The sequence below is a fragment of the Camelina sativa genome, chromosome 8, assembly GCF_030686135.1.
Source record: "Camelina sativa cultivar CO46 ecotype springtype chromosome 8, ASM3068613v1".
NCBI classification, from domain to species: Eukaryota; Viridiplantae; Streptophyta; class Magnoliopsida; order Brassicales; family Brassicaceae; genus Camelina; species Camelina sativa.
In genome coordinates, this window is record NC_141887.1 from 10,694,748 (window position 1) to 10,717,992 (window position 23,245).

The window sequence follows — 23,245 nt, forward strand, 5'->3', positions numbered from 1 at the left end:
CACGTCTCGGTAAATCGGGCATATCTTCCGGATGGCTGAATGGATTGACTTTATTCCTCTTCGAGGAGAAATCTGACTCTTCCAGCTTTCCATAGACACCACACATGATATATTAAGAGTTCTGAAAGTTGTTCAAACGTAGCATGTACTGTAAAACTCTAAATCTTTCCTGAAACATGTTTTCTTTGTCTTTAGGTCCAATTTGCTATATAACCTTTAAAACCTTCTTGAAGCCTGGAATATTTGATAATAGACCTTTATAACTGAAATATTATCACACTTTTCATAAATGCATATGAAAAGTATAGCTAATATAGGTAAAATAATGAAGTTATCAATATTTAAGGACTAAAACACAAATTTGAAATATTAGGGAGGTCAGCTGACCCTCCTAACCTCTCTTATTGGGTCTGTTGTTGCAGCACTTATGTACCTTTGCTTTTTTGTTTGCTCCACTAATTTTCTTACTATCACTCTGACAAAGAGAACATGCCATCAAGCTGCTTCCCTCGGCTAAGGTCTTTTGTGTCCATCCTTGCAAATATCCACATGAAGATAAGGAAGCGATGGAGAGTTTAGTTCATGAAATGTTGACATCATGTATTATAAGACCAAGTCGTAGTCCATTTTCTAGTCTTGTATTACTGGTTTTAAAAAAAGATGGCTCTTGGTTGTGTCGATTACAAAGCTCTCATTACAAGAATATTGAGTCTTTATAGTAGAAGAAGATATTCTTTTAAGCTTTTATGCTATGGTTGACTTAGCCTTGATTTTATATAGCATTTGTTTTTTTGTAAACGCTATCAATATGTTGGGCAGATTAAAAAATCGATACGCCGAGAAATATTTCGCTTTTTTTTTGGGGTGAAAAACCAGGGTTTTGCCTCTCGAGGTTATTAAATGAAAAAAGAAACTTACAACCGGGTTTTCCTTGGCCACGTATGGCCGGAAACATCCTCCCTCAACAAAGTAGAAAAAACACTAGGAACTAAATAAAAAGCATAAAAACCAAGCGGTAAAGTAGATGCGTACCCCGTTAAACCATCGGCTAGACGGTTTGCTTCACGATACATATGTGTGATGCAAACTATCCAGTCCCTAACAATAAAGTCATGGCACATACACACCAAGAAAGACAAGGGATGAGAATCACTGATTCCTGTCGTAAGAAAACTCACCACCACTTTTGAATCCACTTTTAACTCCAGCCATGTGACCCGCTTCCCCCACGCCACATACATACCATAATATAAGCCCAATAGCTCCGCCAATTGTGTCGAACATCTACCAATATTAACCGCAAAACCACTGCACCAAGCTCCTACAGTGTTCCGCAGCACCCCACCCGCAGTTGCAGGTCCCAGATTCCCTTTTGACGCGCCATCAATATTTAGTTTATACCACCCCTGTTCTTAGCCACCCAACCAATCTGTCTCTCCACTCACACCACTCTAGTAGTATGACCAGAAGAAAATGAATTTGCCAGTGTTACCTCTGCAACCAAATCCTTAATAAAACGGATCCTATCCCGACAGGTCCGCCTTTCCCCAAACACATCACAACACCGCCACTTCCAGCTCCGCCAGACAGCCACCGTAGACCAATATCCCTCTTTTGTGACAGGACCTCTCCCTAAGTTCTCATACACCCACTCAAACAGAGACTTAGAAAAGAACACATGTCTTTGACTAGGCGGTATAATACGAGCCCACAGGCCTGACATGGCAGGACAATCCCTAAGAATATGCAAAATGGTCTCAACACCCCCTTGACAAAGCGTACAAACATCTGACTCACACAAAGGCCTCCGCTTCCTCTCCGAATTTGTCATAATAACTTGATTCATAACCAACCAGAGACAGATTCCAACCCTCTCCGGAGCTATCACTCGCCAAATCCTGTTGCACACACTCTCCATATTCGGACCTTGTCCCTCCTCTCGAATCAAGAGATTACATGCAGAAGAGACTGTAAATCTTTCCTCTTAGTCTTCTCCCCATGACAACCTATCTGTAGCCCCAATAAAGCTATCCGACACTACAGCCGCAAGCTCCAAAAGTTTATCACTCGACACATAAGGTGAGATGCGAGTGAGGTCCCATCCCAAAACATCTCTCCATAACCCCTGAGGCAAAACACCAGCCGCTGCCTCAGTTAGTGACTTCCCCGCAAGCCATTTGTCAGTCCAAAACCGAATCTTCTGCCCATCTTCTACATTCCAGCTGAGTCCTTTGGAAACCACATCTCGCAACCCAATACATACACTCCTCCAAGTGGAAGAGTAATTGCTCTTAACTGATATTCAATAGGAATCATGAGGGTCATCCACCTTGTACTTACTCCTTACAACACGTGCCAAAAAGCTCTCCTGATCATGTAAAACTCTCCAACCCACTTTCGCAAGTATAACCTTATTCATGTCCCGAAAAGCTCTTACACAGAGTCCTCCTTCCCTCTTTGGGTGACACACGCTGTTCCACGCAACCAAGTGTTGTTTCCGCTTTTCTACAGTAGTCCACCATAGAAATTCACGTGCCACTTTATCCAGTCTGTCCAATGTACCCTGCGGTAGTTTAATGGTACTCATGGTGTGCACTGGAATGGCCGATAAAATAGATTTTGTCAAGGTCAGCATCCCAGCAAAGCTTAGAGAACGCCCTTTCCATCCAGCCAACCTTGATCACATATTCTCTAAAACATCTCCAAACGTCTCCTGTTTGATCCATTTATGAAGAACCGGCATATCAAGATACTTCCCTAAATCCTTTGTGGATTTAATCCCACTCTTCTCACTAATCAACCTCCCTTGTTCCCTTGATACATTATTTGAGAAGAAAATCTTAGATTTCTCCAAGCTAACCTTCTGGCCCGATGCTCCGCAAACTGCCTCCAAAACACATCTTATTACCGGATTTGAGAAATTGATACCTCAGCAAATAAGATTAACTCATCAGCAAAACAAATATGAGATAAACGAGGTCCTGTCCTGGATATCTTAACCGGCTTCCACTCTTTCCTCTCAACTGACCCTTCAATCAAGTGACACAGCCGCTCCATACACAAAACAAATAAATTAGGAGATAGAGGGTCTCCCTGTCGTAAACCACGCAATGGCTTAAATGATTATGTCCTCTCCCCCATATCATAACATATTCATTGACAGCCCTATAAAACACTGCATTTTCCAATTCACTCATACCTCTGACAAGCCAACTGCCTTCAAGGTATCTTCAAGAAAGTCTCATCTGATCCTGTCATAAGCCTTCTCTAGATCCAGTTTCAAGAGCATCCATCCCTTTCTACCTTTTTTCCGTCTCATAGAGTGGACCGCTTCTTGCACAACTATTATATTATCCAAACTTAGTCTGCCTAGGATAAAGCTTGTATGTGTTGAGCCAATAACTCGAGTCATAACTCCTTTTAGTCTCCCAATCATTGCTTTAGTAATTGTTTTGAATAACTCATTACACAAGCTAATTGGTCGAAATTGGGCTATCCTCTCTGGCTTTGCCACCTTTGGTATTAACACGACTACTGCATCATTAGCCTCCTGTTGTAAACATCATCTTCTAAAGAAGTCCAACACAAAACGAGTAACAGAATCTCCAACCACATCCCAATTCTGTTGATAGAAAACCGGTTGAAAACCGTCCGGACCAGGTGTTTTATACTGCCCCATATCTCTAATAGCTTTCTCGACTTCCACTCCGAAAAAGGCTTACGGAGAACTACATGATCAGCATGTGATATCCGCTTAAAACCCTCAGGTGAGAGATTCTCCACCTCTTGTTCAACACCCTCCAGAGAGTATATTCTCTTATAATAGTCTAACGTTAACCCCTCTAATTCCTCACCATTAGTGACCCAGTTCCCCACATCATTCTTCAGCATTTCAATCCTATTCCTCCTCCTTCGAGTGATGGTCGACGTATGAAAGTAGCTTGTATTCTGATCCCCATACACGATCCACTTCTCCCTAAACTTCTGGAACCAAATGACTTCTTCTTGTTCTAGGACCATGAAACAACCCTTCTCGTTTTTTTTTAAATAATAATAATAATTCCCTAGTGGTCTCATACCACTAGCAACCTAACAACAATCAACAACAGCGGATAACCAAACAATTCCAATAACCAAATAAAATCCAATAGTGAAATAATCCAATAACCAAGCAAGCAAATAACAATTCCAACATCCTACAATGTTCTATCAGCTCAATCTAATAACCTAACAATAGCTAGACCACGCTAAATCAAGGCTCTAGAAGATCCTCCTCCTCATCGCCTTGATTCTACGATCACACTTTGCCTTTACCTGCACCACAAACACAAATTGAGATGCATGAGTATTGTCATAAACACTCAGTGAGGCAATCCTCCCATCTATTGGGCTATACACACAAGCAACTGAGATTCCAATGTTAAGGCAAACAAACAAAACACAAACAACACATCAAACCAGGAAAACAAATTTCGGGTATGTCTGGTGTCGACTGACGCTATGTCAGTGTCGGTCGACACTGACACGTCACTGGTGTCGACCGACACCTAAATGGTCTCGACCGACATTGACTCAACCATGGTATCGACCGACACCTAACTGGTGTCGATCGACACTGCCTTCGCAGACAAGATCTGCACAAAACCGAACGTCGAACCTCCGTTCCCAATCGCATCCAATCCGTCCCAAACTCTCCAAAACGCTTCTGGGACCTGTGGAAACATGAAACCAACCAACCCACACAAGCAAAACACCACAAAACAACAATAATAGCCAAACCAAAAAAGATCTGAGGCTTAGATTACCCATGGTCAAGCACTCACCTCTTTTGCAAGAAGATTTGGTTGAGAAACGGTGAAAACAACACCTTAAGAAACTTCTCCTTCGTTCCCAGCAATAGCTCTCCCTTCCACAGCCACAGATCTCACAAAAAACACCAAGAACAATCCCAAAAACCCTCAAGAACACTCTCAAACGCTTTCTCTCCTTGTTCTCACTTTTTCTTCTCTCAAGCGGCGACAAAACACTAAAACCCTCGACCTGGGTCGCTTGTCCACTTATATACTCGGTTTGGGCAACCCAATTAACCAAACCAACCCAAAAATCGTGAATTAAAACAATCTGGTCGAACCAGAAAAGCTGGTGTCGATCGACACCTATCCCCAAATTTCACTATTTGGTTCACGGAAGTTATAGACCAAATCAAACTCTCCTAGTAGTTCAACTTCCCAACTTAAAAGGTCATCAATGTGATTTATTTCTAGTAATGCATGCACTGCTTTTAGCTCAGATATTAACTTCTCTTTTTTTCTTCTGAACGTCGCCAAACACTTCTTTATTCCACTTTCTCAACTTCCTCTACAGTCCTCGAAGCGCTGCCTAAGTACTAATGCTCCCATCCCACGAATTTGCCAACATATCTTTAAACCCTAGGTGAGTCAACCAGGCTGCCACAAAACGAAAAGGACGTCTGAGAGGATCCCACTTCCGCTCTAGGGATAATTGTATATACAATGGTGCATGATCCGATGCTAGGACTAAAAGATGGGTAATCCTGGCTTCCTGCCATTGTATACGAGTCTGAGCACAACATAAAACTCTGTCAAGCCTTTTAGCAACAAAGAACCTCTTTTTCCGACCTCGTTTCCAAGTAAACTTATTACCCTGAAACCCCATATCAATTAAGGATAACTCGATTATCCAATCACCTAAAGCTAATGAATCTGTTAACAACCTACCATTACCCCCGGACCTCTCATTCAACCTGAGAATCGTATTAAAATCCCCTCTAATCACTAGTGGACCATCAACACCCCTTACAATATCAGCTAACCTCCTCCACAAACCTTCTCTTCGGCTAGCGGTTGGGGCAGCATATAAAACGATCCAGTTCAGACTCTCCATGCCATTTACCACATGCGCATGGATGAACTGATCCATATAATCAACTATCTCCACATCTCCTATATCTGATCTCCACAAGTGCCACAAGCCTCCACTTTAACCCATAGCATCAACCCGAAATGAATTATTGAGTCCTAACCCTTGGCAGATGCGACTTGACTATCCCCCTCGGCATGCGTTTCAAAAACAGCCAACATATCAACACTAAATTTCTTCAAAAGATATCGGACTGACCTCCAAAATTTGGGTTTGTTCACTCCCCGACAATTCCGCAGTATGCAATTCATCTTGCCGATGATAAAACTTCCAAAACCGCTGGGGAAAAATTTTAAGGAGAACAATGCTCCCCTCTGCTTCCTGACAACTCTCCATTCGCGATAGCACCCAGTGCGAGAGAAAAATCTCACATTCCTGACACCCCATTCATCGCACCACCCAATCGAACTACTGCCACATCGGATTCCTTGACTTGGGCGAAGTTCTTCACCAAAAAGGATCCTCCTGGTCTCCCCACACTTTCTCTCTCAACCCTCAGTCGCTTACCCGACGCGGAGAGCTCCAATTTCCTTTTCGTTGGGCCAAACACTAAACCTCTAGTGGGCCGTGTGGATTTCATCTGCTGAGGCTGAGGCCCATTAGATATCACACCTTTCTTGGATCCAAGCTTTTCCCTTTAAATCTGCCTCTCGGCCAATCATTAGTCTGCTCCCCAGTTGCCCCAAAGATGATCGACTTACCTTGATCAATACTCTTCCCTTGTTGATTCTGAGTATGAGGATCCTCTTTTTTCTTATCCTCCTCCGACGTATTATCCACTTTCCTCATCTCACCTGTTTCCATATTTACTTCCAAATTACCAAATTTGTTTGATACCGCAATAATGGTAGAATTTGTGTTCACCACCGTGTTCCGACTAGGAATACCAGTAGATCTCGCCCCACCAACCGCCGGGGTAACCTTCGAAGCTGTCAAAGCCAATCTCCTTCCCCATTTTACGACCTTCGTAAAACCATCACCAGCCGGAGATGCCTCCTTCTCAACACCAACTACAACTGTATTCGTTATCGGGACCTCCAAAACTTTCTCGACAACTTGTCAGGGGCAGCTATGACACAAAATACCTCGCACCATTCACCATAATTTTCCCCTTAAAGTGGCCGCCTTAGATCAACCTCAACACAAATCCTTGCAAACCGAGCTCTCTTAAAGTTTATCGTCGTGAGATCGAATTTCAGTGGCTTCCCCAACCCTTTAGCAATAGCTATCAAGATGGCCTTATGATAAAAACTTAACGGAAGATATGTTAAACGGACCCACACAGAAGTTGTAACAATCTCATCCATCAGCGGATCTAACTCTGACGACCAGGCCTCCATCATTAAATAACTGCCAAAGACCCTCCATGGACCCCCAGTCAGTGCTCTAAAATACTCTTCATCTTTTTCAAAACGAATCATATAAAACTGTCAAGGCAAGTCCATAACAAACATGTTACCACTTGGCTTCCACATCTCCCTTAGTTTATGACTCATGACTAGGAGCGACATATGGCGCCCTAACACCTTGACAATCATATATCTTCCACAAACCATTCATCGCCCTTAGAACCTCATCCCCTATTGTAACCACTAGTTCACCATCCACTCCATTCGGGAACTCTAACCGCACTCTCTCCGACACAAACTCATCATCCAGCAAATCTTACGGTCGAGGGACACCACCCCCATGTATACTAACGACCTTGCTTACCCACGTTTGCATCCCATCCGGTGGATCCCCCGATGGCCTCCCCTTGTCACCGATGTCCACCATAGTAGCATCCTCATCCCCTTCAAACAAAACCCTAGGGTTCCCCTCAGTCGCCGTCTAAGATATTCTTTTTACAATATTACCACCGCACAATATTTTTGTTTTGCCGAGAAATATTTGCTTCCACAATAGCATGAATACCAATAAAACGTTATGTTATTACTGTCGAGTGCGTAAACAAATTTTATGTGCCCGCCTCTGGAAAAAAAATCAATAAAAAATGGATTAATAATGTTTTGGTTCTTAATTTAGGCAAAATAAATCTCACTTTTCACTCTCTCACGAAGCAATTGGTACAGCTGGAAATCTCAATTTCTCTCTCGAAATATCACTTTCCCTCACCAAAATCTCATTCTCGCGTTCAAGTTCACACTTTTTGTAACTCGCCGACTGCCACCTCTTAGTGGATCCCATGTCCAGTTCCAGTCCATGGGCCCACTTTCCTTAATGGGCCTCACGTCCTCTCACTAGCCTCGTGAACCCATCCGTATTTGACGGTCGGTTTGCTACGTCCGGGAGGCTTTAAATACTTGTTAACATCCCTATAAATCACCGCATGATTTTTCCCTGTGTTTTGTCCTCACTCGCACAGTTCCGACAGTCACTTCCCGGAAGGTCACCCATCCTGATACTACTCCAGCATAAGCAAGCTTAACTGTGGAGTTCTCGCTGGACCCTTGACCGAAAGATAAGTGCACTTTAGTGACATAGGTGGCCAAATCAATTCTTTTAAACCTTTCCGCAAGTCTTGGTAACTGGGGTGTCACACCTCTTAACTCAACACTCGTCTGGGTTCGGCTCTGGTACCACTTGTAGCTCCTTAACTGCCACCTTTCTTAATGGACTCCACGTCCTTTCTAACGTGAGCACACCTTTATCCTTTCAGGAGGCTTTAAAGACTTTTTTATCGATCCTACAAATCACACATGATTTTTTCATGTATTATGTCCTCACTACACTATTCCGATAATCACTTTCCTGAAGGTCATCTATCTTTAAACTACTCCAGCATAAACACACTTAATATTGTAGTTCTCTCGGGATTGTTGACTACAAAAATAACTGCACTTTGGTGACATAGATGACTAAATTAATTCTTTTAATAATCTCTGCATGTACAACCATATATTCTTAAACCGGGGTGTTACACTTCCTGTCTGAAACAACCAGACCCGTTTAAAATATATATATATATATATATATATATAATTAAGCATCTCATACTACTTAATTAAACTAACCAAACCACAATTCTACAATAAACCAATATGCACAGCGGAAACATACCAACAATACAAAACCAACATATCATTAATACCATAACATTCCTAACTATTCTAACCAGTAACCTAGCATAACTCTATCCAAGGTTCCAGATCAATATCATAACCAACAACACACAAACAAGACCCTAGATCATCCTCCTACTCTTCGCCATGATTCCACATCATATACATTCACACCACAAAAAACAATTGAGGTAGGTAAGTATTATCACAAATACTTAGTGAGGCAATCCTCCCATCTACTAGGCTATACACACAAGCAACTGAGAAACCAATGTTTAACGAACAGCAAACAAACACAAACAAACCAGAAAAATCAGTATCAGCAGTCTCCTGAAAAGGTTGGTATCGACCGACACCCCTATGGTGTCGACTGACACTCCTCCCTGGTGTCGACCGACACCGACTCCGCAGACACGATCTGCTCAAAGCCGAAACTCGCAGAACCGCTTCCCAAATCCTCCAAATTGTCTGAAACTCACCACAAACTCCTGTAAACTCATGGAAACCAACAACCAACCACAAGAACACAAGAAAACAACACAAACAGCCACAAAACAAGCAAAACAAAGGATTTTTAGGCTTAGATCAGCCATGGTCATGCACTCACCTCTTTTGTAGAAAGTTTCAGACCCAACACCAACAAATCCAACCCTTAGAAGCCTTCTCCTTTGTTCCTAGCACAAGATCTCCACTCCACAGGGACAGATCTCACCAAAACAGCTTAGAATCTCTCCAAAGAGCCTCCAACTCTCCAGAACACTCTCTCTTCTCTCTTTTCTCTCCAACTTTTCTTTGTAGCGGCTAAAAGTGTTATCCCCGAAACTCTCAGGTCGATTTTGCACTTATAAACTTCGGTTTGGGATCCCACTTAAACCAAACCGTGCCAAAACGACAATTAAAACAATTTCGTCGAATCAGAAACTGTTGGTGTCGATTGACACCCATCCCAAAAACCCATTAATTGGTTCGCGGATGTTACAATTCTCCCCCTTTAACAAAAGATTCATCCTCGAATCTGCAAAACACAACTGGGCCAAACCATCCTGACCCCACTGGTCATTCCATCCCGACTCCACCGGTCAACACCATCCCGACCCCACCGGTCAGTATCATTCTAACCCCACCGATCCACAGCATCCTGACCGCAGTGGTCGGCACAATCCTGACCCCACTGGTCCACACAATCCTGACCCCACCGGTTAAACAAAGTCCTAACCCCACTGGTCAACACAATCCTGACCCCACCGGTCAAACAAAGTCCTGACCCCACTGGTCAACACTAAACTCGGGATTGAACCACCATCAACCCCGACATCCACATTCGGTCACTATGCTTATTCACACGTCCTAGATATTATTTTCTCCCAACTCATCCACTCTCAGGTGAAAACCTTTGAGTTATACCGATCTCACTCTCAGACCACCGTCCTCGAGCCATACCGTCTCACTCTTAGGTCGTCACCCTCAAGATCTCGGTACCAGGGGAACCACCATCTTCTCCGGGGAACCACCATCCCCTCCGGAGAACCACCATCTCCCAGGAGAACCACCATCTCCTCTGCCGCTCTCAGGGCCTACCACCCCTCAAGCTATCGGTATACAGGGGAACCACCATCCCCTTAAGAGAACCACCATCTCCTTATGAGTTATTCAGGACCCACCGTCCCTAGAGCAAACAAGTCTTGACGTCTCCAAGCACTTTCCGACTAGAATCACCTCCCGTGGTCCGCATAAATCATCGCAATGTCATACTAACCACCATATACTCCTTCCCGATTACCACCATGACCACCACCAGGTCACACAGGAAACATCCCCACACCTCAAGATAGTTTCCATACACTTTCCAAAAATAGCAAAGCTCTAACTCCCATAATTCTTTCCATTTTTAGAAACTTTCTATTTATGGAAACTTTCCATTTATAGAATTCCCGAGCTATTTCCTTTTCCACATGACACACGAGTCAAAAAAAATCTATCGCCAATATGCACAGAGGAAACATACCAACAATACAAAACCAACATATGATTAATACCATAACATTCCTAACCATTCTAACCAGCAATCTAGCATCTTTATCCAAGGTTCCAACATCAATATCATAACCAACAACTCACAAACGAGACCCTAGATCATCTTTCTCCTCATCGCCATGATTATCACAAATACTTAGTGAGGCAATCCTCCCATCTACTGGGCTATATACACAAGCAACTGAGAAACCAATGTTTAACAAACAGCAAACAAACACAAACAAACCAAGAAACCCAGTATCAGCCTTCTGCTGAAAAGGTTGGTGTCGACCGACACCCCTATGGTGTCGACTAACACTCCTCCCTGGTGTCGACCGACACCTACTTGGCGTCGATCGACAACGACTCCGCAGACATGGTCTGCTCGAAGCCGAAAGTCGCAGAAACGCTTCCCAAATCCTCCAAATCGTCCGAAACTCACCACAAATTCATGTAAACTCATGGAAACCAACAACCAACCACAAGAACACAAAAAAACAACACAAACAGCCACAAAACAAGCAAAACAAAGGATTCTCAGGCTTAGATCAGCCATGGTCATGCACTCACCTCTTTTGTAGAAAGTTTCTGACCCAACACCAATGAATCCAACCCTTAGAAGCCTTCTCCTTTGTTCCTAGCACAAGATCTCCACTCCACAGGGACAGATCTCACCAAAACAGCTTAGAATCTCTCCAAAAAGCCTCCATCTCTCAAGAATACTCTCTCCTCTCTCTTTTCTCTGTAGCGGCTAAAAGTGTTATCCCCGAAACCCTCAGGTCGATTTCGCACTTATAAACCTCATTTTGGGATCCCACTTAAACCAAACCGTGCCAAAACGACAATTCAAACGATTTTGGGATCGCTTATTTTGTCGAACCAGACACGACCAAGACTCCAGCATCAGCCAAACCATGCCCTAAACATCAAAATAACAAGCACACAAGAGTAAATTCAACCACACAATCACATAAAGAGAGTTCTGATCGCTTATATTAGTTATGGTAGTGCACTCACCTCTAAAACACAAAGTGTCTAACAAAGACAACGGCACATACAGCCACATCAGCCCCTTAACCTTCACCACACTCAGATCTCTTTCTCCACAAATCTCTCAAGAACAGGCACATAAAACTCTCTTTTCGATCATATAACTCTCAAGAAACTTTTTCTCTTCTCTTTCACAAAGGAGGAAGAAAAAAATGCTCCAAAAACCCTAAATTGTTGAGACTCCCCTCTTAACCAAGTCCTAAGGTTTTCTTTCAACCATACCAAACCGGAAAAACATAACAAACTATAACCCAAATCAGCTTATGGTGGCAAGCGATATCACCTACCACCTATAGTATCGATTGACATCCCCAACCAAAAACCAGTTCGCGGACGCTATCACTTTTAATATCTTTGATTTTTATTTGAACAAATAAGCAACAAAAACACAAGCGAATATTATTGACACCAAAATAGAAACCCATAGTAAAAATGTAATACAAGCACTCGACCTAGTTAAATTTTTATTACAAAATCATATAATTTATTACTGCAAACATAAAGAAAAACTTAAGAAATCAGGTAAACATTTTAAAATATATAACCAGACTATATAAAATTTGTTTTAGACCTCATGCATTCTAGGACTGCCAAGTGTACGAACCTTAAACCTACTATTGTGTAATTTGTTCTATAGATTGACGCAAGTATTTATTGTCATATTGGATTGTGATAAATTTTTCCAAGTCTAAAATACAAAAGGTTGAATTTGTGGGTAAATCTTATTTTTTATAATAGATTTCTAAACAATATTTAATGCTCTTGTTTGGAATATTTACATACTATTATTTATTGGCATATTGGAAATTTAAAGTTTTGGAAAGATTTCCAAGTCTAAATAGAAAAGGTTGAATTGGTGGGAAAATCTTATTATTTTAAATGGATTTATATTTTCTAAATACTAATTAATTTTTCCTCTAAAGATTTACATAAGTATTTATTGTCACATAGAATTTTATTGGATTTCTAAATATTAGTTTATATCAATAGGTTGAATTTTAAAATCATTATGAATTATCAAGTTTTTATAAATCTCATATACATTTCCAGATTAATTAACATATACAAAAAATACCCTCTTAAGATGATTTAATTTTTAATTTATTTTTGAACAACTTTTGAAATATATTTAAAGATATGTAAGGTATTTGCGTGTAGGTAACTATTAGTAGTGAAATTAACCCCAAAATAATATATTCCCTCTGTTTGATTGGATTTTTAAGGCACCCAATTAAGAATAATGATGGTCACGGATAAGAAAAAACTTATTAAAATTAGCCCTATTACGCATGTTAGTACTCAAACTTTTGCATATCATGGAAAATTAATAGTTGATAAAGTGGGTAGTAATAACTATATTTTAACTGGAAAAAAAAAACCTATTTAGACTCCTTGATAGCAAAATAGAAAAGAAAAAAAATTAAAATAATATAAATAAAAGTAAAAAAAAAAATAGCAATAATTGAATAGTAAATTTACTTCTATAGATGTGTATATGTTTGAATTGTGATAAAATTTCTTTTTTTTTTAATTGTGATAAAATTTCCTTAACTCAAACAATCAGATTATAAAGAGCACCAGTCCCTTCAAAAATTATAACAAATATCAAAATAATAATAATAATAATGACGAGAAAGAAAGTGAAAATGGCTTTTATTGAAAATGAGACAGCAAGAAAATCAACTTTCAAGAAAAGAAAAAGAGGTATTCTGAAGAAAGCTCATGAGTTGGCAACTCTATGTGACGTCCCCATCTGTGTTATCGTCAACAGTGCGTACGAGTCGAACCCGGAGGTGTGGCCATCGAGAGAGGAGGCTGACAAGGTTGTGTCCCAATGGAGAATGATGTCGGTGATGGACCAGACCAAGAAGATGGTGAACCAAGAGTCCTTTCTCCAACAAAGGATCACCAAAGCCACCGAGTCTTGGAGGAAGGCGCGGAGAGAGAACAAAGAGCTGGAGATGAAAAACATCATGTTTGATTGTCTTAGTGGCAAAACTTTGGTTTCTCGTCTCCCGAAAAGTGATCTTCGAGATTTCGGTTCTGTCATTGAACAACATCTCAAAGATGTTAATCGTAGGATGGAGATTCTAAAGAGGAATGATGATGAATCATCTTCGTCCCTTGTTCCTATTGATGCCGCTACGACATCAAGTGCCATGCCTATGATTGAGATGGGTTCTTCATCATCAAGTGTCATGCCTATGATTGAGATGGGTTCTTCATCTGTTGGATTTCATGAAAATATTCTAGATCAAATTCAGAATACTTTGAATATGAAGAACACCAATAAGGATTTGGATCTGAATAAGAAACAGTGGTGATCAGAATTTGATCATATCTTAAGTTTTTCGTTATTTAAATTTACAATAAACTTTTATATTTCAGTTCTCTTTGCTTTAGTTACATGTTTGGGTTGGTCTTGACATGTTGTTGTATTTTGTCATGAATGAAATTTCATTTTCTCTAGTTAATGAATGTTTTGCCCTTGATGTTATCTTCCTATCGAAGCTATATGTATTAAACTTTACCCATAAAAACGATCGAAGTTGGATAAACTCTTACATCAAATAAGTTCTTAAAACATGTTTATCAGTAAATCTAACAATCAAGAGCTAGATTTATGAGAGACAATTTTATTAATCCCCAACTTTTGGTTGTTTTCTTCAATGTTTCATTAATTTAATTAAGGAAATATAATCTTCAAAACTATAAAATAATTTAAAAATAGTCAATATCTTGGGGTTGAACATGATTTTGTTGAACCAGAGAAAATTAAAGTCAAATTTAAATCTTTCTTTAAAGGTTTACTAACACTAAAACTAGTTTGGCTAAATTAACATAGATAGGAACTAATCTCACCAAAAAACAAAGATATACAAATTCTCTTGGCAATATAAAAAGTAAGATGGACCAAAACACGTAAACCGAGATTTTTACAATTTTTTACTATGTTTTTCATTAAAAATGTTTTTTTTTTACTAAATTAACGTAAATAGGAACTAATCTTGCCAAAAAAACCAAGAAATTACATATTCTCTTGGCAATTTAAAAAGTAAGATTGACCAAAACACGTAAAACAAGATATTTTCAATTTTAAACCATTTTTTCATATCGAAAAATTATTATATTTTTTTATTACTTTAAAAATTGATATTTTCTTAGTTTTTAAAAATATTTCTTAATTTTTAAATTGTTATAACGGACGACCGTATATTCGCAAAATATACACATTTTTAAACCTTTTTATATATCAAGATTAAATAATTAAATATTATTATCATTGTATTTTATATAAGACTAGATTAGGACCCGCCCGATGTGCGGGTTTAGAGTTTTTAAAATAAAATAAAATGTAACAAAGAATATATAGTAAGTATTTTTAGTAAGTAAAAACTATCTATAAAAGTAAATAGATACATCGAGGTGTCCAATGTAAATATCTGGTGTAAAATGTGCGACTCTGCGATTGAGACTATTAATCACATTTTTTTTGAATGCCCTCACTCGTGGTAAATTTAGGATTTATCTCTAACTCTGGTCTCATCATGGGTTTTTCTTATGAGTCAGTGTACTCAAATTTAGATTTTGTTTTCTGGAGGGATGTCTCTCAACAGGGTGATCATGATCAACTTCTTCAATTACCATGATTTTTATGGAAGGCCATAAAATAATTTTTTTTTAAGGTTTAGAGATCGAGACGAATGATATAATTGTTCAGGCTTTGGGCGATAAGTTAGCCTGGGAAGAGGCGCTGTCTTTTACGGTGGTCATGTTGGCTCCATCTCTGTCCTCGAATGTCCAGGTTTCTTCACCTTGTTGTCAAATTTATGATTCTTGGAAAGCAAGCAATGAGCATTCATGATTGGGCTGGTGGTGTTGCGTTGATGAGGAGCGAACCTTGTTGTTAGGGGCCAAGTGACTAAGACGGAGCCCCTCCCCCTTGCATTAAGAGTTAGAAGCGTTGTTGTGGGCCATGGAGCGGATACGTGCTGAGTTACTCACTATGGTGCATTCCCCTGAATATTGGCCATCCTTCTTCAACTTGCTCGATAATTTTAATTCGCTGGAGTTTTTTTCCACTACTCTCCATCTCTTGGATCCCGCATGTGACAAATTCGAAGGCAGATTGTCTTGCCCGTGCTTCGCATTCTCTTATCTCTAAAGTTTCTTTTGTAAACTCTTTCCCTCTGGCTTGGGCAACTAACCAAGGAAATTCCTTTATTGTTTGGTTGAAAACAAAAATAGATACAATTTTAGTTAAAGAAAATAGTTGTAGATGAGTTTAAAAATATTTAAATTAAATCTATACTAATAAAAAGTAGAAGCTATAAGCTCTTAAAGGCGTCCACGTAGGATTTAAAACCTCCAATTGTGATTAGACATGTAACTAATTAATATTTTTAAAAATTTGCAGAATTTTCTATATTAAGAATTATTTTAAACATCCTATCAGGATTTGACATGTCATTCATGAACATTTTTTAAATTTCCAGAATTTTTCAGTAAAAGGAAAATTTTAAATTTATGGAAATAAAAGAACTATGTACAATATCAACATCGGCTAGAAAATTTTTAGACAATGGTTCAGAACCATTATAAATAAGATTAATATGCTTGTAACGCCCGCGAACCAAAACTCTGTGTTTTGGGGGTGGGTGTCGATCGACACCAAGGCTGGTGTCGGTCGACACCAAGGTTTCTGGTTCGGCCAGATTGAGTTTCTTATCGATTTGGACCGGTTTGGTTTACGAAAAACCAATAAACCGAGTTATTTAAGTGTTTTGTCGACCAGAAAGGTTTTAGAGTTTGTTTTGTCGCCACTTTGTTGTTTTGGGAGAGAAAAGGGAGAAAACTTGGTTCTTGAGCTTGTGAGAGAGATTGGTGAGATTCTTTGCTGTTTCTTGAGAGATCCAAGGCTAGGAAGGTGCTAGAAGCTTGCTAGGAGGTATGGTTTCGTTGATGTGGTTCATAAACTTCCTGCAAAGAGGTGAGTGCATGACCATGACTAATCTAAGCCTTTGATTTCCTTGTTCTTGCTTGTTTGTTGTTGTTTTGTGTGTTTTTCTTGCTGGGATAGGTTGCTACAGGTTCCTATGGATGTTTTCGGCTTGGGTTTTGAGTATTGGACGATTTGGTGGAGTTTTGGGAGCGAGATTCGACTCTCGGCTTCGTGCGGATCGCAGTTGCAGAGTGATTGTCGATCGACACCATGTGGTGTCGGTCGACACCAGCAAATTAGGCATCGATCGACATTGTGGGGTAGTGTGGGTCGACACCTAGGCCAGTGTCGGTCGACACTTGGCTGGTGTCGGTCGACACCTCCCTTCCAGCGAGATATGTTTGATTTCCTGGTTTGTATGTTTTCTTTGTTGTTTGCTTCCAACATTGGAATCACTGTTGCTTGTGTGTATAGCCCAGTAGATGGGAGGATTGCCTCACTGAGTGTTTATCAAATACTCATGCATCTCAATATGTGTTTGTGGTGCAGGTAAAGGCAAAGTGTGATCGTGGAATCAAGACGATGAAGAGGAGGATGTTCTAGGGACTCGATTGGATGTTGTCTGGCGTTGCTAGGTTGCTAGAGTTGGGTCATTAGAAACATTGCTAGGTTGCCGGTTTCATGTTTCCAGATGATTGATTATTGGATTGTTGTTATGGATTATTATTGATTATTTTATTATTGGATATTTATTGGTATTGTTATTTCCGCTGTTAATTGTAGTTGTGGATAGGTGGCTAGTGGGTATGGGACCATTAGTTGTAATTATTTATTATTATTAATTATTAAAAAAAACGGGTCGGGTCGTTTCAGTTTGGTATCAGAGCCCTTACGGTTCTAGGTTTGGGTTCACTAGGCTTTGTGCTGTATATGTTTGGGATTGCATGTCTTGATTGATTATGTGAGTTAGTCAATTGTGTGTGGCATCGAGTCCTAGAATATCCTCTTCGAGCCTACAGTGTGATTCCACGGTGAGTTATATTTTTGTGTTTTTGTATTATGTTAAGATTTCTTGTTAGCCTCTGTTCTTCGAAGTGCAGTGGCTAAAGGTGTTTGAGTTGTTGGTCGTGGACGGAGACGTGGTCGTGATCATGGTCGGGCAGTTCCCGAGGCCAGCGAGTGTGTGGTCTAGAGTTCCACGAGGAGGTACGTCCGAGGGTCGCAAGCGTATCAGAAGGGACCAGAGGGGGTTAGCCGGTGAGCGTGCCGGGTGTGTTGGGAACCCAGGTGTGGGGTGGCAGCAGGTGGAGCCCAGGGTCGAGATGATCGCTTGGCGGATCTGTTTGCGTATTGTTGGAGCGGTTACCGAGAGGGGTACTAGTGTAGGCTCCAGTTGTACCACATGTGGCGGGGTGCAGTCGAGGGCTTTGGATGTTGAGGACTTTCCATCTTATGTTAGGAGGATGGAGCAGTGGTAGATGACCGGTGCGAGATTTTTCTCGAGAGGTATCGAGCCTAGAGAGGCAGATAGGCGGACATATGCAGTTGGAGCAGATATTTTGCTGCTTGGTGGTTAATCCAGTTGGATATTAGAAGTTGAGTGGGCAGGTGTAACATTGCAATGTTATACTCGGACCACAAGAGGTACTTTTGGTCGGGAGATGTTTATAGTCATTAAGGATTGTTGCTCCTGAGGGGATGGCGATTCCCGTGAATATCGATAGCTCGAGGGGCTGTGGGCTCCAAGAGTGGCAGAGGGGATGATGTTCCCCTGAGGGGATGATTAGTTCCTCTAATACCGAGATCTTGAGGATTATGGTCCAAAAGTGAGACGGTATAACTCGAGGACGGTGCTCTGAGAGTGAGATCGGTATGGCTCGAAGATTACGACTTAAGGGTGGAAAAGTTGGGAGCAAGCAATGCCTAAGACGTGAGTATAAACATAATGACTGAATGTAGACCTCGAGTTTTGGATGTGTTGACCAATGGGTCAGGGTTTTATGACCGGAGCGGTCATGGATGTGTGGCTGTTGCGCCAGGATTGTGCGGCCGGTGGTGTGGGAGTCCCGGGAAGGGGAGTTGCAGCAGGTTTGAGCAGGGAAAGGCATGTTTGCCAGATACATAAGTTCACGGGAAGCCTTCATGGCAGGATAAACTAATCGTTGCGACGATGTTCGATGAAGTCCATTGGTGATGGACAAGGTTGCTAGATTCAAGGTTTTGGTAAGCTTGTTAGAGGGAATAAGTCAAGTGGTTTGAGTTAGCGGCCTGCAAAGTATTTGATGTGGTGAATAAGAATATGCGAACTTGTTTGTTTTATTCCGCTCGTATTGATGATTTGTTGTGGAGAATTGCCAAGCGGAAAGCTATTTTTTTTTTATTATGCTACCTTGTGAACGTTTCCCTAAGAGACAAGTTACTAGAGGTTCTTGGATGGACCAGAGGTGTTGATATTCGGGTGGTGGTGAGTTGATGTTAGCGTACTTGATTACTAGTCTAGTAGAGCTGAGGAAGTAAATGGGAGATTCATTCGTCTTATCACTTCACCGTGAGGAGATTGATGAACAACGTGTTTCAGGAGTTTCTGGACGTGTCTGTCATTATTTTCATCGACGATATCCTGGTTTATTCTAAGAGTCCTAAGGAGCATGTAGTGCATTTGAGGGCAGTTCTGGAAAAGCTGCGGGAGCAGAAGTTGTTTGCTAAGTTGAACAAATGCAGTTTTTTGCAGCGTGAGATGGGTTTTCTTAGGTCATATTGTGTCTGCAGATGGGGTTTCTGTAGATCCGGAGAAGATACAGGCTATCAGGGATTGGCCTAGACCGCAGAATGCCACAAAGATCAGGAGTTTTCTTGGATTGGCAGGTTACTACAGGAGATTTGTGCAGGGGTTTGTGAGCAGAGCACGTCCTATGACTAAGTTGACAGGGAAGGATGTTCCTTTTGTTTGGTCACAGCAGCGTGAGGATGGCTTTGCAAGCCTGAAGGAGATGTTGACTACTGCGCCAGTGTTGGCTTTGCCTGAGCAAGGAGAATCCTATGTGGTTTATACAGATTCATCCATAGTTGGTCTAGGGTGTGTGTTGATGCAGCATGGGAAGGTGATTGCCTATGCTTCGCGGCAGTTGCGGAAGCATGAGGACAACTATCCTACCCATGACTTGGAGATGGGTGTTGTAGTTTTTGCCCTGAAGATTTGGAGATTTTATCTTTATGGTGCAAAGGTACATGTGTTTACAGATCATAAGAGCCTGAAGTATATATTCACTCAGCCCGAGCTGAATTTTAGGCAGAGGCGGTGGATGGAGCTAGTGGCGGATTATGATTTGGGGATAGCCTATCACCCTGGTAAGGCTAACTTGGTTGCTGATGCTTTGAGTCGAAAGCGGGCGGCTTCGGCTCAGGAGCAGGATATGGAGTCTCTGGTAGGGGAGATCAGTGCGTTGCGTTTGTGTGCGGTTTCTCAGGAGCCGTTGGGTTTGGTTGTAGCTGACAGAGCAGATCTGTTGAGCAGAGTGCGGTTGGTTCAGGAGAAGGATTTGGGGCTGGTAAATGCCTCAAAAGATGTTGAATCAGAGTATCTGGTTTCGGCTAATGGTACTATTTTGGTGCATGAGCGGATTTGTGTGCCTAAGGATGAGGAGTTGAGGCAGGAGATCCTGAGAGAGACTCATGCGAGCATGTTCTCTATTCATCCAGGAGCGACTAAGATGTACCGTGATCTCAAGAGGTACTATCACTGGGTCGGGATGAAGAAGGACGTGGCTAGTTGGGTTGCGAGGTGCGATGTGTGTCAGCTAGTGAAGGTTGAGCATCAGGTACCAGGTGGATTGCTGAAAGAGTCTTCCCATTCGAGAGTAGAAGTGGGATATGATTACTATGGACTTCGTGGTAGGTTTGCCAGTGTCCAAGACGTTTGATACTATTTGGGTCATTGTGGACCGGTTGACTAAGTCGACACATTTTCTGGCCATTAAGAAGAATGATGGAGCAGCGGTCTTAGCTTAGAAGTATGTGAAGGAGATAGTCAGGTTGCATGGGGTGCCAACGAGCATTGTGTCTGATAGGGGTTCTAAGTTCATTTCGGTGTTCTGGAGAGCGTTTCAGGCAGATATGGGCACTAAGGTGCATATGAGTACATCTTATCATCCCCATATTGATGGACAGTCAGTGAGGACGATCCAGACGCTGGAGGATTTGCAGAGGATGTGTGTGTTGGATTGGGGAGACCATTGGGCAGATCACCTGAACATGGTAGAGTTTGCTTACAACAACAGCTACCAGGCGAGTACTAAGATGGTTCCTTATGAGGCTTTGTATGGGAGTCCATGTCTTGCACCGTTATGCTGGACTCAGGTGGGGGAGATGAGCATGTACAAGGCAGATTTTGTTTAGGAGACCTCAGAGAAGAATCGGATTCTCAAGCTAAACATGAAGGAAGCTCAGGATCGGTAGAGGATTTATGCCGATAGGAGGAGGAGAGATCTTGAGTTTCAGGTGAGAGATAGAGTGTACCTCAAGATGGACATGTTGCGGGGTCCGAACAGGTCATTGACTGAGACTAAGTTGAGTCCGAGGTATATGGGTCCGTTCAGAGTGATAGAGCGAGTTGGACCAGTTGCATATAGACTGGAGTTACCTGAGGTTATGCAAGCATTCCATAAGGTTTTCCATGTGTCTATGTTGCAGAAGTGTCTCCGTGAGAATTATTAGTTGTTGGCTAAGATTCCTGAAGAGCTTCAGCCTATCGTGACTTTGGAGGTGAGACCAGTGAGGGTTCTCGGGAGGAGGATCAAGGAACTTCGAAAGAAGAAGATTCCTTTGATGCGAGTCCTTTGGGACTGTGATGGTGTTGAGGGAAAGTTTCCTGAATAGAAGTTTCTGAAAGAGGAAAGATTCCAAAAGTGGAAAGTGCTAAAAATGGAAAGTTTTATGGGAGTTAGAATTGTCCATTTTTAGTAGTTTTGAGCCTTGAAGGGGCTAGTGTGGCCTTCGTGGCGGACTTTTGAGTCATTGTTCCCGTGTGTGGACTTTGTGGCGGGCTGTTTAGCCGTTGTGTGGCCTTTGTGGCGGGCCGTTTAGCCACTGTGTGGCCTTTATGGCGGGCTGTTTAGCCATTGTGTGGCCTTTGTGGCGGGCTGTTTAGCCAGATGTGTGGCCTTTGTGGCGGGCTGTTTAGCCAGATGTGTGGCCTTTGTGGCGGGCTGTATAGCCGATGTCTGGTCTTTGTGACGGTCTTTCGGGACAGATAGTCTTTGTGACGGTCCTTCGGGACAGCTGGTCTTTGTGACGGTCCTTGGGACAGATGGTCTTTGTGACGGTCCTTCGGAACAGATGGTCTTTGTGACGGTCCTTCGGGACGAGTGGCCTTGGTGGTGGTCCTATTGAGGACATTTGTTTGGCCTTTGTGGCGGTTCTGTTTAGGACAGATTGTTTGGCCTTAGTGGCGGTCCTGTTTAGGACATTTGTTTGGCCTTTGTGGCGGTCCTGTTTAGGACATTTGTTTGGCCCTAGTGGCAGTGAGATGATCCATGTATGGTCATGAGGTATTCCAGTGAAAGGAATATGTGGTTGGTAGGACATTGTGATGTTTTATGCGAGCCACGGGAAGGATACCTGGATAGGGATAGGACTCAGACGTGTTCAGAATTGTTTGCTCGCGACTCTTGGGGGACTTAGGTTCTCCTAGTACTGCCATATTCTGAGACTTTGTGGCTTGGGAGTATGGTTGGTATATCGACTTCGGATGACGATCTGGGGGGCGCTGTAGGGTGGCAACCCGAGAGACGAATATTGCAATTCCTTATATATTATGGCATGCGGGCTTAGGCCCGATAAGGAGCCAATATTATCGTATGCAGGTTACGGCCTGATGAGGAGCCAATAAAAACTCAAGGTTTAGGCTTATGAGTAAAGGAAAGTCCAAAAGTCGAGAGCAAATAATACCTTGAGCGTGAGTGTATCGCCTAGAGGTGACTTTTTGTAGATCGGTGATGTTCATATATTTTACCTTGTTTTCCCTTAGTTTATTCACAACTTTTGCATCTTTTGCTATCCATTTAGGCCATTATTGTGTAGCTTTAGGACTAATCATGCATTAGAGTATAGTTGCATTGCATTTGCATCTTTTCATGCATAAACAGATGATTTTGGAGTTTAAGGAGCATGGAAGCAATGCTGAGGAGAAGTGAAGCAATCCTGAGGAGAAAACAAGAGAGTTAAGGCTGTAGAATCAAGG

General features: G+C 41.7%; 1 protein-coding gene and 1 pseudogene across 2 annotated transcripts; one reads left to right on the forward strand and one right to left on the reverse strand.

The window, feature by feature from the left end:
- Positions 1-5,379: 5,379 nt before the first annotated feature.
- Positions 5,380-10,734, reverse strand: LOC147939911 (uncharacterized). The gene is made up of 6 exons (XM_087461080.1): positions 10,680-10,734; positions 10,482-10,576; positions 7,654-7,770; positions 7,077-7,367; positions 6,642-6,936; positions 5,380-5,969 (listed from the first exon to the last, which is right to left on the reverse strand). The coding sequence occupies exons 1-6, from the start codon at positions 10,732-10,734 to the stop codon at positions 5,380-5,382; spliced, it is 1,443 nt and encodes a 480-aa protein (XP_087317206.1).
- A 2,920-nt stretch (positions 10,735-13,654) lies between these two features.
- LOC104706983 (agamous-like MADS-box protein AGL80 pseudogene) lies at positions 13,655-14,564 on the forward strand (annotated as a pseudogene). Its single transcript, XR_015563350.1, has one exon. The product of XR_015563350.1 is annotated as an agamous-like MADS-box protein AGL80 pseudogene (transcript).
- The last annotated feature ends 8,681 nt before the right edge of the window (positions 14,565-23,245 follow it).

Excerpts from the sequence above, each read along its gene's own strand:
- LOC147939911 (XM_087461080.1), bottom strand. The coding sequence starts at position 10,734 with ATGCGGACCACGGGAGGTGATTCTAGTCGGAAAGTGCTTGGAGACGTC. Across the intron at positions 10,577-10,679 it reads GCTTGGAGACGTCAAGACTT|GCCCTGAGAGCGGCAGAGGA; the intron begins GTTTGCTCTAGG and ends GAGGGGTGGTAG. Across the intron at positions 7,368-7,653 it reads CGGATGGGATGCAAACGTGG|TTTTATATGATTCGTTTTGA; the intron begins GTAAGCAAGGTC and ends TTGCCTTGACAG.